The 18,912-nt window shown below is 35.7% G+C and overlaps 1 protein-coding gene across 2 annotated transcripts in view; it reads right to left on the bottom strand.

Moving 5' to 3' along the window:
- Positions 1-7,829: 7,829 nt before the first annotated feature.
- LOC120630709 (cyclin-dependent kinase 14) overlaps positions 7,830-18,912 on the bottom strand; it is a 149,396-nt gene continuing 138,313 nt past the window's right edge. For both annotated transcript variants that reach the window (XM_039899995.1, XM_039899996.1), the window contains exons 9-11: positions 15,046-15,185; positions 13,059-13,320; positions 7,830-11,135 (exon numbers count right to left, since the gene is read on the bottom strand). In XM_039899995.1, the coding sequence (XP_039755929.1) occupies positions 11,086-11,135; positions 13,059-13,320; positions 15,046-15,185 (452 nt within the window). In that variant the 3' untranslated portion in view covers positions 7,830-11,085. The remainder of the gene's footprint in view (positions 11,136-13,058; positions 13,321-15,045; positions 15,186-18,912) is intronic.

Below are 18,912 nucleotides of genomic sequence, written 5' to 3'. Positions count from 1 at the left end.
AGAGAAAACGGAGATTGGTGTGTAATTATACGGTTACAATATTATATATATTATATGAATAGCAATTTCGCCTAAATAAATAAATATTGCCTTAACTTTTTGTTAATAATATTGACAACATAAGGGGATGATTAAAAACAAAACACAAGAGTCATTAAGAAATAAAAATTTTATTATTATCAGTTCAAATATCGTATTTACATTCTTTCAAATGATTAGAAGCACATTGTTTACAATAATAAAAAATCATAATAAACTTATTGGCCGAGATGTCATTGATACTACTGAAATCATGTTAATAAAATTGTAAATACTCTACATAATTATAATTAAAATAAATCTCATATAAAATTCCCATTAATGCGACGTAACTTGTGGTGCATCTCACGGTATCTTTAAACTTTATTACTTATAAACGAAAATACACTTTTAGCATTTTAATACAAACAATAATATTTAAATGAACAACTGACTCAGAAAATATTCGCCAGGTTAGTAATATTTAATATTTTTATATTAAAAACTAAATAAAAATAATATTCGATATTGTGAACTTATAAACTTTAAATATACCGACAGATTCATTAAATATTAAGATAAAACGATGCATGGGCAATAATTTTCTTTACACATTTGCCGATCGAAAGCACACATTTGCTTGCCCTTAACAAGTCCGAGGTAGTCAGTCGCATCTGACTTTAATTATATTAATTCTTCTAACCAAAAAAAAAAATGTTTTTGTCGTACACTAGTAGCGATGCGGTCGTTTCAATGTGACTCGTAATACTCGAAGTTCATAATAAAACAAATCTAAAGTTTTCAGATGACAGATTGCTTACACGTCGACGACGATGACTTATCGACACGGAATTGTAAGAAAAGGACATTACTACTCAATGCAATCTGTCCTCTAACGATTTTGGATCAGTTTCATTATAAATTTCGGGCGTTAGACAGTTGAAAGGGTGCTCCTAGTGTAAGTTTTTAAGTAAACCAAAGGGGCATAATATTGGAAATTACATTAATTTGTTATTTGCATCAAGGGCTAAATTAACAACTTCATATAATCCAGTGGCGTGCACTTCATATATTAACAAAAGCACTGCCTACCCAAAAATTTATATATAAATCGTATAGGAGGAGAATTTTGTCGCTTTATGCAATTTTCCCAAAACCCAGTGCACACCACTGATAATATCAAACTCACAAACAAACGTAACTCCAATGCCTCGTTGTTAAACTTAAAAACAGATGTGATGTAATGTAATAAAACAGAAAATTAAAATAATATATACTATCATCGTTTTATACAAAATATTCAAGTTATAGAAATAAAAAAAGAAACACGAAACAGCAATGGCAACTCGTAGAGGACTGGAGAGACTAACACAAAATAAACTAATACGACTAATATATACAAAGTTCGCCTATCGACCAAATCGTAACATCAGTTCTTGATTATTCAAATGCAAAATACACTTAACGGTACACGATATCGCCATTCGAATGATTACACTTGTTTCTTATCGATAGACCCAATTCGGTCTTATGAATAAAATCTTCTCGTCGATTCATCGACCATAGTGTAAGTTTTCAAAGAAACTAAGTTTTCATTGATCAAAAATAAATCGATCATTTTGTTTAGACGACCGAATAGTTTTTTGACAACTTAACGTAACCCCTGTTCCATTGGCTAACCGAAAAAGTTACACTAGATGCTTTTAGCAACAGTAAGAGTTAATTCGATTTTTTTTAAGCATTTTCCATTTCACTCTTAAGAGTTATCTTCATATTTTATTTATGAGACCAAATTTATACGGTGTCTAAACGATAAGTGCCTAAAATTATTTATGTAATTTTCTTTACTGAGCGACGTCTTTTATATTTAATAATCGCTTAGGTACATTTATCGTTTACACCCCTTAAAATGTGTTTAACATATATACATAACATGTAATATTTTAAAAAAATTGCCGAGTTCCCATAACAGACTTTCTTCAACAGTTTATAATTACTTCATTGTTACAAACATGTAAAAACAGTTCATTATATGTGACTATAATTATTTGTTAGACACCTTAACTGTAAATACAACGTTATAATAATATAATATAGGAACCGGTTATGTATGAACAAAATAGTAATGTTACCAATAGGAAACAAGTGTAAAAAATAATGAGTGCTAAATTGATGCCTTGATATTTTATCAACTTTCCTGGCGCTAAGTTGGAGGTGCGATACCCAACAGGTTTGAGAATTAAAAATATTCAGATTTTTTTAGTGTGAGCCTTAGCTCTAGTTACCGACAAAGGCGAGCCGCCATGTTATCCATCACGATGCCGCATTGAAACCTATTAGGGGTTTATATGACTGATATACCCCTACCATTCTAAACTGCATTATTAATTATCTCGAGTGAGACTACAGCTATATTGCAATTATTTGATGATTAGTTATTGCTTCACTGCAGTCCCACCTAACACTAGTGTAAAATGAAAGCGCTAAAACCTAGAAGATGTCATGGAAGATGGAGTTCTTCCTCAAACCGTTATTGGTTCCTATGCGGCATTTTACTTGAACGCTATTTTACTTGCCGGTTGGGTATTAGTCAGTACATCTACCCTGCAGACTAATGTATACGATGTTAATGGATACGATTTTAATGAAATGTCCATTCATTTCAGCGCTGATAATAAAAGTTGACAACACACACTCCATTAGCATCAAATTTACCCTCACTTCAACATATTTCATTCAGTTAAATGCTCCGTTTTTTAACAATATACACTCTATATTACAGGGCCATTTGTGTGAGTGTTCAAGTAAACAAAACGTTTCGTTGCCGTAGAATTGTCATTACAGAAGGACGATTAAACGTAATGATTTGTCGTATTCATACAAATTTGAAAAATACATAAAAATTAGACAAATTACTGCTCGACTGTATATTATAAGTATTTATGTGTATTATATTCATAAAAAAATATTCATCAGCTATCTCAGTACCCGTAACACAAGCTACGCTTACTTTGGGGCTAGATGGCGATGTGTGTATTGTCGTAGTATATTTATTTATTTATTTGACAAATACATATAAATACGACAAATTAACCTTTGACAAATACATACAAATTCGACAAATTAACGTTTGGCAAATACATACAAATTCGACAAATTAACGTTTGACAAATTTATACAAATCAACATAACTCAAGCGTAACGTTTGTTAACTTGATACCTTACGTTAGGCCCAGGCTACATCACGAATGCCAGTGCCTCACTCAACGGGTGATCTCAATAGTTAAATTACACACTTAGAAAAAACTCAACAAATCATTTACAGTGAAAGTATTGCGTTTCTCTATACAAATTTACTCGCTAGTTTGGTGTTCGGAGCCGAATTAGGGTTAACTAAGCGGAGAGAATGGGAAACGGCATTCGACTAATTAATGCACGGATCTAATTTCGTTCACGTAACATCCACAAATTATGTAGACTAAGATAAACGAGCGAACTTGGTAGAGATTAGATTCAATTAAGAAACTAAAGTTCTCTTTGCAGTTATTTGACGAATCCAAATGCGCTCAAAGAGATGTATTAAAGTCAAAGTCAAAGTCAAAGTATTAGCAGCGGAGATATGGATAAATAACCAATTAGATGATTGTCTGACGTGATAAAATTATTGCAACAACACGTCACAATCTGATAGCTCTGTTCTAGAGATCGATTTCAACGATAACCATAACTTCAAAGTTCATCAATATATAAAGCCATATAGTTCTAGGACAACATGCTAACTATAAACTGTAAGTTAGAATAACAAAATACCTAATCAAGCATAGAAAAAGTTGATAACAGAGATGTCCCAATCAATTGATTTGAATTAGAAAAGAATATTTAACGTCGCCTCGAAATACAAACTTCAAATGTTTTGTAATCATTATTTCCCTAAAAATTAACCTTGCATTTTTACAAATTTTCCTACAATATATTTTATACTGAAACAACCTTTTTTTTCATAACAGTATATCACATTCTGAGAGCAGTCTTAATTTTTGCGTCGAATGCCGTTTCCCGTTCAATATAAACGTTCCTAAAGCTCTGTATTAACTACTCTACACTATAATTATACACTTCGCTAGTTTCCGCGCACACTGACAACTCAACACTACTATTAAAATGCACACTGTCGCAAGTGTATGACACAAGGTTATATGCTTCTCCGACTCACGCTGCAGCCTGCAATCAATTTATTTAGCCTAACTAGATGTTTACTGTCTTAAAAATCTGACCCTTCCGGTGCAGACGGTTAAAAATGGCAGTGCATAGCATACGATCTATGACGAATAAAGCTTTAAATTATTGTTAATGTAGATGAAATTTCAGTTTGATAAGTAAATTATGCATGATATTTCTTATATGAAATCGTATTAAAGTACTATTTGCATAAATCTCATTTATCTAGACGTAAAGAAAATTATAGTGAATATTATAATATTCGTAATCCGAACCATTAATTTAAAGCCAATTTTTATGCGAATAAACTGGCGAAAAAATGGTGTAAATGAACGTTTTTTAAAAATCTCTTTTCGTACTACCCCAATGTATTATAGCCATTTTTTAATTTGAATAAAAATTTTAATATTATTTTTAAAAGAAAGCGTTTTAATAAAAGTGATAAAAGTCTTACAGAATTACTTCAATTTATCCAGATACATCAAGTATCCTTTAAATCGGTCATTAACATTCATGTAGGTAAAACTTGTGGTTTTTACGTGTGTTGCAATCCGGGTAGGACTGACAGGCCGTGTGTATCTCAGTACATGCCCCGGAACTGCCATGTCGGTCTAATGTATAGCAAGTTCGACTACGGCTTATAAGGACAGAGAATTAGTTGTTTGGAACATTTCTGTCAAAAATAAATCAGATACACCCTAGTTTGGAAGTTGGCGTTATCTACCCCCTTACTTAATACAGCACGTTAAGTTAGTTCCGCCCGCCATCCCATGCTCTATGTTCCTCTTATTTGGCCCAGCTGTGGGATATAAATAGCCTGAGGTGCAGGGTTAAGTATGCAAACCCACGAAACAACAGCGTGGAGAGTCTAAGCATACCTTATTAGTCTTATCTTACCAGATTTCACTAAACCTGGAAAAAGCTTAAGATTACGGATACTTAATGATTTGGGTGATGCGTAGAAATGAAATCGTTTGATAAACTCATAGATAATGACAAACGACGTTAGGCGCCATGTCAATTTGGGAAATCGTTTTTTTTTTTTTAATAAACTTTAAACCCATACGAAATATGAAAAATATGACAATACAAACACTAAATACCATACCTTGTGGCAAGAACCATAGACAAGTTAGGCTTTATCAGTTGCCTAATGAAAATCGATTGGCAAAAGGTTGCCTAGGAATCTTGTTTGATTAGAAGTTACATACTTAGGCATTGCATAGTTCGTCGTTAGTGAAAACAGGCATTGTTCCCTATGAGAGGTCTATGCCCAGCCGTGGGGTCCTAAAAGGTTGAGGAAGATAATGATGATTTACGCATGCAATTTATCCTCCTGACGGAACAAGGATCTATTATCTCGATATGTAGGTACGGGCGGGCAGACTATCAAATAGGACATTAGAATTTCCACATAGACTAGAATATTCTAGTAAAATGAATACTTACTAAGTTCATTTCACTTTACTTAGTCGTTCAGTTGTATGTGTAGCACGTAATTTCAACCACTTGTATAACAATGAAGTTTTTATCCCATTCACTAAGCGGAGCAACATTGTAAAACCATCAAAACGCTTTCAAATCCCGGCTATATTGCTTGCTTCATTCACAGTGAATAAAATGAGAATGTCTAGTCAAGTCGACTCAGACTGGACCGGCATTGTCTTTGCGAAATGTCGTTCAGAAACTTATGATAAATCTTTCAAGAACATTTTCAAGTCAGACTACGAAGATTTTCTTACATTCACTTTGAATAATATAAACTTCAGTTGAACGCACGTTACGAGACGAAGAATTTCGTTGGCCATTTCGTGGCGTCCCATCCCATATGTTCAATCAACTTTAGGAATCTGTACTCTGTGTCTGTACGTTATAGTGAAAATTTAAAGTTAGATGTAAAAAGTTACATCAGCGTTTGCGGAAATCCATAATTTTACATAATACGTCGCACAGAAGTAAATAAAAATATATCAGTGAATGCCACGATTTTATAGGGATGCCACAAACTTTGGCATATGGCATAATTTATTGGATTCGATAAGCTCTCTGCACTGAAAAAAATCTAGTCAAATTACGCCTCGAAATGATAAATAAACGTCAGTTTGTTTAATTTAAAACTCACAAGGGTTACTGATAATTTATGACAATTAACTGTCAAAAGTAGAAAGACGTTTAAACTTAATCTGCCGGGACAACGTTTCTGAGTTTACCTACTCAAAAAAAATATGTTTTATGTGCTTTGTTTGTAATATTGTCGCATTGCCAATGCAGTTCTTTTTGTGTTCGTGTGGTAATGAAATACTAGAACACAATACTCTAGACACAAAAAGGTTGCGAACACAAATATTAGCTTGTCTTTGTTTTCGATGGAGCTACATTGCGATTTGCCTTGCTAGCTTTTGGTGGACCCAATTTTGCCTACAAATAGTTTATTTTTAATTCGAGGCATACAACTGGTGCGGGGTAGATATGTGAAATAAAGACTTAGTTATACAGTTAAAATTAAATTTTTCACCAAATGGAAACAAAATTAAAAAAATATTAGCAATATCCTTCTAGCGTCATAAGAAGAATGATTTGTAAGTGTTTATACTAATGATATCCTATGTCATTTTTAATATTGGAAATCAGGCTAAAATCTGTCGACGCGCTTTAGACATTTCTGGCAAGTGACAAATTGTATATAAAATATAACCTCCCCGACTGATGGAAGCAGACGGGGTCTTTTTTACTGTTGTTTGAAGATGATCTGTTATTCTGATGCTAATTCGTCTTGATGATCCGTTAAAATAAGTATCTGAAAGACATTATTGACTCCACCCAATTGACCGTAAAAAACCTGTATTTACTGGCCCGAATTGAATGAATGAATGAATTATTACACTTTTACAAACCATAATATGTAAAAGTACACCAAAGAAAAAGCAGTTATAGTTATATAAATACAATATACCAAGAGGGTAAAATTCGATCCCTTCAAATGCGTACAGGGAAATAGGCATAGTTGACAAAATTATATTCAAGATTTTAAACTAGGGTTTTCGTGATTAATCAACATTTCTTAAATTTACGGGTCGGACGGGTCCCGTCGTGGCCACGATCCATGTAACTGGGTCGAAATATCGACAAATCCAAAAATATTATCGTGGTATGTACCCGTTGAACTATATTTAAGAAAAAAAAATGATATTCGTTTCATCGTTTAATATCTCTATTCATTTGAGGAATTACCTTAAAGTATTTATCAAAGTGTTACAGTTCTCAAGTTGCCAATGTGCCGGCGTCTACGTACATCGCACCCCTAACCCTAACGACGTGAGGGACCACTAAACAGGGCCGGATTTCCTGTTTCAATTCTCTAGACTAATGTAAGGTTGAAGTCTTATGCACGATATCCACTGCAAGCGAAGCTACGTTGTATAAAATAGTAGGTACGTATCAGCTTAATAGACATTACTCTTATCGGATCGGCTAAACTCATAACGGAAGGGGGATTACTACCATGGCTTAAAGCAGTATAAAGTATAAAAGTGAGATTTAAGGAATGCTTAAATCTCACTTTTATATCGTTGATGCTCTTTGTTTTAAGGTACACCATAAAATAATATCATTTCAAAACAATACTGTTAAGCGATGTTAATAAGCCCACATGGCATTTCAGGATCTGCGGGCTAACGAAACCGTTGTTTTCAGTTCCGGTTCTTACTTTACATAATTATACGTGAAAGATGTATCATGCTTGAAAACTGACGGTATCAATACCCTGATCGTGAGCTAATTTAAAAGTATTAGAGCTGTAAAACTAACATTATTATTACAGCACGCTTTACAAGTTATTACTACACAAGTGTTGTATTGGTCATTTTGTAGTTCTGATTGAGGATAAACTCTCAGTGCTAGTCGGGACGGATAGGTGTGTTCATTTTACACAAGATTTTCTATGACCCTTACTGGCACAAATTTCAGTATCGAACTTCCTTTTAATGTAAAGGAAGAAATCAAAGTAAACTATGCTAGGGTAAATTTGGTGTTGTTGTGATGCAAAATAAGTAAAACAGTATTAGCATAGCTTCGTTTGAGGTGGATAATGCGCTTTATGCTCCAAAAAGATAACGGTCAAGTACGAGTAGTTATTTCCGCAAACCTTTCTACTTAACCATTCTCTCGCTCAGAAACCTATTGCTCTAAGTTATTTTCCGAGCCCTGCCGCTAAAAATTTCGCTAAACTGGTAAATTCACTAAATCACCTAGACACCTAGCTTCCCATCTACATTCTGGTACAGATTATTTTATTATTAAGTATATGTTCTATAATCGAACCTATCACGTTACACTTTACAAAAGGACGGTCCCACACTTAATAAACCTGAGATCTTGTCGCGTTTTAAAATAAATTTTGGATGATGTCTCCTTTATCTTTTGTTGTTTCACTGGAAGCGGTCCTTAGCTTAAAAAAATCTTGCAAGAGGTAAAAATAGAGACATAGTTTAGTTTAAAGATTACGCTTGTACCTATACTAAAGATAAAAAGTAAAATTAACCTTATGCACCTAGCTTTAAAGTCTATACTCATTTGTTCTTGTCCTTATTTTACGAACGTTCTGCTAGGATCTCTTGAGTGTAGCAGTTAGGTTGAACTGAAGCTTTAAAACCAGTTGCAGGTAAAATTTTAGGAAGTAAAGTATGTCTCTACATTTACAATTATATCCCACCATAAAGTTCCTTTATTAGCACCGTAAGAATGTGCACATTAATGCCAATTGCACATTATAGCCGGACCGAGTTACACGCGGTGAATTCGAGCGGGCGAAATGCGGATGGCGTCATCAGCACTCGATCCAGGACACAATGCGTTGATACTGGTGCCATAATGTGCAATCAACTTAAGACAGACGCTAAATTAATTTATCAAAGCCTAGCCCCAACAGCGTGCGAAAGTGATTTTACGAATCGTTTTTCGACAAGTATTCCCGTCGCCCAATAAGAATGTCCTTTTTAAAGTTTAACTCAGGGTTTAGTTACCAAACAACACATGTAACAATAACTCTGATGGAAACACATTTGCAATATCCCACCTCACGCCACGTGTATTGATTGAAATTACATCCTGGTATGTTATAATAACCCGAAATCGATTTAAATCAGAGTGTTGCAGATTGTGGTTAATAGTTTTGATGTTTACTATCTAGCGTGATTTCGCACAGCACTTGACGCCATTAGTTTACCACAAAAAAACTAATGTGATGTGGCGTCAGATCTACGAATATGCACGGTGCACTTGGAGTGTCGCAAATGTGTTATTACCTTAATAATTCTTAGACTATACTTTGTTCTAAAATTTCTGAGACTTCAACAATATTTTAAAATTTCATAGAGATGATATACCAAAATAATTTTTGAAAAGGGCGTTTGACGACCGACAATTAATTAGCTTTCATTGTTTAGGCTCTAAATAGGACACTCATCTTGGTAACCTTCACATAAACGATAAAGCTCGGTGCCGACTAAAAAAGGGTACTTCATAAGACCGCATCAGAGCTCACAATATCCCTTAGTAAATATAAATAAACATCTTCAAAATTTTTACCAAAATTATGAGCATATATCCAGCGTAAAAATCTTCATTTAAAATAACTCATACTCTCAGTTATAGATATACATGGCACACTGCTCTGTTTAAAATATATATATTTATACAAATTAACGGTACACAACGATACCTAATCAGTATACCTTGTCACCATAGAATAATTGAATTATATGGATGGATAATATTAGAAGCTTAACAAGCGCTAACGTATTTGAGTCGAAGCGATCGACAGTTGAAGAGTATTGAAGGTCCACACTGTTAAATAGGTAACTGCTCCGTTGAGACTCGCCGATTATCAATTCACTGTGGACTTTTAAAGTTAAACCGACTACACGTCGCGTGTATTGATTCAAATATTTTTAGAACTGTGTATTTCCTAAAACGAGTTTTTATACACGACGATACGTGTTGCCTTGTCAGTAATATGTTATATTAAATACTTCGGTTTAAATCAATGATCGTGGCGTCGATTTAGGTGTTGTAGCCAGCCATGTGTCAGGGCAGTTAGCCAATTATGGGTAAGAGTGCCGAAATGTTTACTGTTATGTGTTAGGTCCATCAGAAAATAAATAACGTAGGTAAATAGAACGCAAATATTTTGTGGTTGATATTCAATGCGTATCCCATTTATCGCATACATTTAATATGTACCACATAATAATGATCAGCTAACAACATCCTTTTAGGCCTGAATATAGCATTATGTTAGCCTTATAATGTATGTGTTTGTGATCGAAATATAATGAGCGAAACTTAAAGGCTTCAGGCACCGAGTAGTATATGTAGTTTAGACTTAAAAGTACACAGTTAAATGAAAAGCTATGAGCCAGATCGGAGCAGTGTCGTGTTGTGACCACAGCACATTTATAACATCTGACCAGAGCCACGCTCGTTGAGACTAATTAAATCGTAGTGTTTTCTATGACACAATCCACACTTTCAAATCGATAGATTATAGTGTACTTCTGATCAAATAAAACACTACATAGAAAGCCACGCCACGAGTATTGATTCTCAACTCAACACGAGTGGCGAGGCGTCAGGGTCTGATGGCATGTTACAAATTTTTCCGGCTTCATACAGCGGAGGCCCTCGGCGATGCTCGTTCGAGTGTTTAGCTAAGGGGGAGACTATCACGAGACGTTGGTCCGTCGAAACTGAACCGTTCCGACCGCAGTTACAACTATAGGAATTGAAAGGTACTAACTAACGAACGCACCGCAGTGGGAGGAACAAATTAACAGATTCGCGTGCGCCCGTCTAGTCTTCTGGGTGCAAGCAGACGCCCTCCACCGTGAAGATCGACACCTCTGTAACAATAGAGAAATATGATTGGCATGATTGTTGCAGGACCAAGATTTTATCTGACAGTAATTATAACTGCACGTAGATTAGATGTGGAAATTGCAACGGGGAGCTCCATCTCACAGGATACGTACGTTACACCTTCTAATGGAATCAGGTACTATAAGAGATGCTTTCCTGATCTTTCCTTCCATCTTTCCTTAAAAGAAGTTAACAGTGGTAATAAGTTAAATAATAGTAAATACACGAGGTAATGCACTTGTGATAATGCAAAAGCAAGCAATATATTGAACAAACAAAATTAAGGGGTCGGCTCACACGAGACGCTGCTGTTACCATTTACCACTGTAGTTCAAATTTTGTGGCCAAAGTGCAGAAAAAAACAGGCATCAGTACATAACGCGGTATCTCAGTTTTTTGAACTGAAATAGCTAATATTTCATTTTAAAAACCTGCAGCATGATGCTGAACCGCACTTTTGTTTCTGCGGATGCAATTGACAAGTTTAGTTGTAAGTTAGTCTCAGCATGATCACGTCAACCAATGGATGTTTACTGCTGCACTAGGTTTTTTATAGGCAGTTTGAAACAGCCATCTGCCGCATGGGTCCAGCGTGCAACCTGCAACTCCTTTTTTTCTTCTCCCCTTCTCATACATACAGATTAATGTTGCAATAGAATGTTGATATTTGATTGTATTTGTGGCGCGAAAGTCTTCAAAATGGAACTTCAGGCGCGCGATCTAAAAAGGAAGAAATAGTGAAGATATGGCTGCAATTTCTGAGTGGAGCAGGCAATATGGGCTAAAGGTCAATCCTGCAAAATCAAAAGCTATCGTTATTGGTAGCTCAGGAATGATCGCGAGGGTTGATTGGCTGAGCATTCCTTCTGTTATTTATAATGGCATCGCTATTCCTTTTTGTGACTCTGTGAAAGATCTTGGTGTATACCTCGACCGGGAATTGTCATGGACAGTGCATGTCAAAGAGCTGAGTCAGAAAGTGTTTGTGGCGATGAGCTCGTTGCGAAGGCTGCAATCATTTCTTCCAATTCCGACCAAAGTTATGCTAGCACATTCTCTTTTTCTATCTATTCTCGATTATGCGGATGCAAGCTTTCTTAATCTGACCGAGGATCAGCTTAATAAACTTGAGCGTCTTCAAAATCTGGCTATTCGGTTCATATTTGGCCTTCGCAAATATGACCATGTTTCCGTATTTCGACAAAAACTCAAGTGGCTTCCTATTCGTCGTCGCCGGGATATGCATGTACTTTCTCTTCTGTACTGTGTGTTATTTCATCTAAATACTCCCTCGTATTTAAAAGAGAAGTTCACTTTTCTTGGTGAGCAATCTGGTGTAAGATCGTGCCGTGCGCTGACGCTGTGTATGCCTTATCTTAAGACAAAATTTTATAAGCGTTCGTTTAGCGTACGAGCTGTGGAATTGTGGAATGCGCTTCCATTGAGCATACGACGATCCAAATCACTGGCGATATTTAAAAGAGCAGTTAAGGCCCATTATATTGTTAACGACTTTTAATAGTATGTATATATGTACTTACTCATTTATTGTATGTTAAAGTATTTAATTATGTAAGTGTTGTTATTATATATATTAGTTTATTTTTATATTTATTTATTTATTATATTATTTACTTTTTATCTATTTGTGCACACTAGTTTATGTATTGGCATGTAGTTATTTGCATGTATGTATTTTAATATTTGTACCACCAGCAGTCTATTCTCCTCTTCTTTTTTTTTCCTAATTCTAAGGTTGCCTGGCAGAGATCGCTATTAAGCGATAAGGCCGCCTTTTGTATTACTACTTCTTTCGATGTTTCTGTTTTTGTTATATTTTAAATGTTGTGGTATACAAATAAAGAGTTTAATAATAATAATAATAAAAGAACATCGTAGGAGCTCACCATCAGGCAGGTGCGAGAGGCGGGATGGCAGAGAGGCGAAGTACTCGTGCATCAGCGCGCGGGGTGCGGACAGACGACGCGTCGGGTCCGGCTGCAGTAACGATGCAGCCAGGCGCTGCGCGTCCCGACCGGCGTCCCGCAGCCGGGGGAAGGCCGCCGCTAGAGGCCGGGCGGGACACGCGCCCCACCGCCCCACGTGGGCCCGCAGTCCCGGTAACCGGGACACGCCGATCCAGCTCTCCTCCGTAGGAGTACCCACCACCTGTGGCAAATAGTTGAGGTCAAACACGCGATGCTTACACAATATACAATTAACATTATCTACCTTAAGCTACATTATCTACCTATGTGCAGCAGTATCTGTATATTATAAGTATTTATGTGTATTATATTCATAAAATATTCATCAGCTATCTTAGTACCCATAACACAAGCTATGCTTACTTTGGTGCTAGATGGCGATGTGTGTAGTGTCGTAGTATATTTATTTATATTTAGATCGTACAATGTGACGATTGCATCTGACACTAATCTACACAACGGTCTCGGTTTCCCTTCTTTTCGGAGTTTTGTGCGATTTTAAGAATATCACTTGCTTTAAGGGTGAACGTAAACATCGTTAGACCTGCGCGTGTCAGAGTTCTCTACGTTCTCAAAGGCGTGTGAAGTCTACCAGCGTGGTGATCTACGGCCTAACCCATCCACATAGGTTCTCATTCTGAGAGGAGACCCGTGCCCTATAGTGGGCCGGCAAAATAAATAATTTGAATTTGAATTTGAACTCCGAAGGCCACTATAGACACGATTGCAATAAAAACAATGAAATACTTACTTATTACTGTCAAAGCAAACTCACTGGACTCCCTGGTAAAAGAGCTGAAGGCGTTCTTATTGCAATATTTTTTTTAGACTTTTCTTATTACATTTGTTTTGAAAATCATAAGTTCAAAATAGAACATTTATGTTTCCATGCATTGAAAATATTTGTACAATGTATTAGTACGTATTATAAATAAAATTCAGGAGACGTGGAAAAGAATTTAATTAATTAGTACGGTGTTTAACACGACTATTGGCAGACAATACTAACTTTTAGATCAAATATTTACTGTATACTCGATAAACACTCGATGTTAAATAAGCTTCAAAGAGAATGTTACGTAACTTAATTTGGGTAAAAATGTTTTAGTGGCATCACTTAACCTTTGTGTCGAGTCACAAAAGGTCATGGGGCGGACCGACCTCCCCTTGTATAAATTAATCATATTACAATAGGCCGCCTGTGTGACTAATTAAGGGAAAGCCCAAAAATGTAATATTAACTTAAAAATAACTACAAAGAACATTTTGTATAATTAGCGATAATCCGTAATACCCAGGCAAATCTTTAATGTGTAATTTCTTTTATATATATATCTTTATAAGCGGTTATAGCCCGGGAGCCGGGACTTCGACTTCAGTGATCCTGCTCTCTGGGTCCGAGGCCGTGGATTCGATTCCCACAAATGAAAAATGTTTGAGTGACGAACATTAATGTTTTTCCGTGTCTGGGTGTTTATCTGTATATTATAACTATTTATATATATTGTATGTTACACATAAATTATTTTACAGTTGTTTTAGTACCCATAACACAAGCTACTCTTACTTTGGGGCTCCAGCTTACGAAATTTCCTGAAAATCTTCTATGACCTTAAGCGAAAACAGTCATTCACAACTAATCTCCACAGTTCATAATCTTTCCCAAAAAAAACTCACGTCAATCCGTTGCTGCGTGAAATAGGACAACCAAGAAACACTTTCGCATTTATAATATTTGTAGGAATAAGGATAGTTGTGAAATCGAGTTACTTTAACGTAAATTGTTCAAAATAAAATATTTTTTCTTAATAAAAGAATAATCAACTAGGTTATTACTGCCTTAAATTGGGTTTATACTAGTAAAAAAAAAAAAAGTATAGTAGTAGTATTATAATTAAAATGTTACCTTAAATATTTTATCTAGTTGGTCGTTGGTGTCTCTTACGCCGGGGAAAGTTGGTACACCGCAGAGCATCTCCACGAATATACAGCCCACTCCCCACATGTCCAATGACGTTGAGTACTCCGTGCTTCCCAGGAGGACATCTGTATGAGGAATTATCAAATTAGTCACATTTAAACATCTAGATTGGTAAGATTTATCATATATTTGACGGGCTAAGCAGATGGTCCACCTAATGATAAGTGAAAACCATCGCCTATGAAAAAAGTTACATTTTGTTTGGCATCTAGGAAAGCGTCGTTAAAAGTACTGTGTCCAACAACCTGAGGCGTAGGTATTAAGCCTCATGTACCCAATTATATCGGCCTTCTACAACGATTTCGACGACCTCCCTGGCGCAACGGTTGAACACTATGAATTTAAGTGGGCGGTCCCGGGTTTGATTCCTGGCAGAGATGATTTGGGAATTTATAATTTCTTATATTTTCTATGATCTTGTCTGGCTGGGTAGCTTTGGCCGTGGCTAGTTACCACCCTCCCGACCAAGACGTGCCGCTAAGCGATTTGGTGTTTCGGTGTGATATCGCGTTGATACCGATTAGGAGTACGACGACCATACTCCCTAACAGGTTAGCCCGCTACCAACTTAGACTACATCATCACTACCAGGTGAGATTGCAGTCGAGGGCTAACTTTTTGTAGAATAAAAAAAACAATCACACCCTTCTGACCGAAGCACAACAATGCTGCTTATAGTAGTTCCCCAGGACGAGCTCTGTTACAAACAGCTCTACTAGATTTAAAAAAATATATTGCTGACACAGAATTGAGAACGTACAGAAACCGTGTACACGAATATTGAAGCATCAAAAACCACTCCACAGTAGTGTTTATTGAACAGGCAGTTAGTCATTCTATTTAGCAGTTGACAAAGATTATTTTTCCTCTAATGTTTTAAGCGTTTACCGTGGGGAAAATGAGAAGTTGATTTTACAACACTATTCTTGGAATCGAGAAAAGTGGTACCGTTCTGTAAAATCCATCGTACCTGTGGGACATATTCAGTGGTCATACATGGTGGATGGGTCAAAATTATTATTAAATTTTTCACAAAAATTATAAAAATTCTCGATATGGATTTTTGTAACAGTTAAGATTATCAATATTTTGTGGCAGTATAATAGTTTTCCACAAAGAGGGTGGTAGACCGACATCCCGAGAAGATTTTAAATAATCCCAAAACTAGTATCTTTAAATAAAACTCTTTGTATTTAATTTATAAAGGATAAAAGGACATTTAACTGAATTCTGATCTAATATATTTAGTTTGTTTCAAGACTTTTACGTTTTCTAAGCTCGGAAAGGACCAATTTCATTTTATTTAACTTACAGAAGGTAGGTCTATTTAATTGTGAGCCAGGAAACTTTTTACCTTAACATACATTTTATTTTTTCGGCTTTGACTCTACAGTTCGCAACATTGCGGAAACAAATTAAAGAAGTTTTCTAAAGAAAAAGACTCAAGTACAAATAAGGTTATTGTCTCAACTTCTTTAAAAGGGCCCAATTGTATAAGTTACGTTCATAATGTTTTACTAGTATTTCGAAACTACATATAACGGACAACCATTTGAAGGACTAATTTCTAATCCTTCTCTTTATTCCAGGTTGTGGCACAACATATCTTCTGCAAGACAAGGCTCGCTGTTTTAATTTTGGCATATTTTTGACTCATGTCGACGACCGCAACCTTAAACTTAAAATAGTTATCGTTGTTATCCTCTTTTAATATTATAAGCTAGTCTCCCTGGGCATCCGCATTATATCATTCCAGATAGATACAGAGATCCTCCTCGCATCATACTCACTATAATTTTAATGTATTGATTTGAGTTGTTAGTTAAATGAAATAGAGGAGCTTCATTAGTATTGGATAGAAGCAGGCGTTACTTTGCGGAAATCCATGATATACTATGAAAATTAAGCTTTATTTGCTATACTCCGCGAAAAGCAGGGGAATCTGTGTCGCGTAATTTATAATTTCTTCAATCCTTATCCTCCACACCAAACAGATCTTCGGCAATGTACCCTCTACGCACGTTCCGAATGTAGATTTTTCATTGTAAAGTCAGCATTCGGAGCGAAACGTGCGAACAGGGTGCATTGCCGAAGATCTGTTTGGTGTGGAGGATAAGGATTGAAGAAATTATAAATTACGCCACACAGATTCTCTCCTGCTTTTCGCGGAGTATATCAAATTAAGCTTAGTTTTCATAAGCTTCATTAGTATTTATTGTAGTAGGTCTGAATAAGTTGCAGAAATCATCCAGCTTTAATGATCCTTTAACTCTTAGTACTACTACAACGCCAAAAATTAGAGAAAGTACCAATAAATGATTCAATGTACTACTGGAACGTGGTAATTTGGACGGTGAACAATCTTCGACTTGCGAATTTAATTTATTTACACTTTGCCTATTTCGCGCCGCCTCGTTTTCTTTTGACGCTTTCTTAATTATATTATTCACGGTGTAAGCATTACGATTCGGCTCGAGTGTCATTATCAGCTGAAGAAATTTACAAATTAAATGCCTTATTAAATGAAGATGATCGTTATTAGTTTTACACGAAAAACAATTTGTTCTTTCTTCTCGTCATTTCAAGGAGATCTTCTTAACTGCACCCACATAGCAAGAGTTCAGGTTAAATTATCAGAACTTTTACACATTTCTTAATTAGCTCAGTTCTGTGATCCTAGTATAGGATTTATAAGCTTGCAATCATAGAAACAATCAAATTTACTTAATACCTTTACCTCTTTTCAAAGACATTCTGTACTCTAACAAGAATCTTCGGAACCCGCTCGAAGACTATCTTAATATGGATCAAGACTTTATAAATATTTCAGCAGCCTGAGAGCTCTACATAATGTTCTCAAGGGTGTGTGGAGTCCATCAATCCGCCCTGAGCCAGCGTGGTGGACTATGGCTTTAACCACTTCTCATTTTCCGAGGAGGCCTGTAGTTGGCCGGTAATGATTTGAAATGATGATGATGATGATGATGATAATGATATAGTATGAACGCTGATTAGATATATTCGGTTAATATTAAGTTATTTAATTGGCTGGTTAGTGGTAATTCGATTATTGTTTCCAAACAACCTACTGTATCTGTAGATATTAACTAATGTTTCGTGATTTTATATAATTTTTGTTAGTGTTTTTACCTACAGTTGGAAAAATTATCAATTTTTATAAATTTAAAATGCATATAATTTTTTTTCGGAACCGACAGGATTTGAATCTGCGACTCTCTGGCAATCGCGGCCTGTGCGCTTACTGCAATTAAGCTACGGCTCTCCTACCGTCGCGTCGATGCCGAAATTAGTATATGCCTTTCACATCAGTCTTATGGCGTCATCTAGTAGAAAACGTTGCAGTTTCGATCTCCTTTTTCAAAGGTCCATATTACAATGAGACACGTTTGAAACAAGAGATGACACATTGCTTTTTTTTATCATAGCTTAATTAAAGTGGACTTCATACAGCTGTATTCCGTATTATGCTAACATTATACCAGTATGACCCTGCAAGTAAATGTCTGATCCCATAATAAATAACGTAGGCGCCGATAACACAAAGTGAGTTTTTTTACCATCAGTGCGTACATGACCGTGATATGGTATTCGTATAGTGTTCTGCGATGAAACTACTAGAAATAAATTGGGTGAAACATGTGAACAGCAGCTGTTCAGTGTTCTAGCGCTCTCTGAAAATCGATAGCGATATTTTCTCTTTGAAGATAATAAAGCGTTGGTCGAGATGTGTGGTTTGCACTCTTCGATAGGAAAGACAAAGAACATTTTAAA

This window comes from Pararge aegeria, chromosome 16 (genome assembly GCF_905163445.1).
Source record: "Pararge aegeria chromosome 16, ilParAegt1.1, whole genome shotgun sequence".
NCBI lineage: Eukaryota > Metazoa > Arthropoda > Insecta > Lepidoptera > Nymphalidae > Pararge > Pararge aegeria.
Note: the sequence above shows the minus strand (reverse complement) of the source record. Positions and strands in the feature narration are given on the sequence as shown.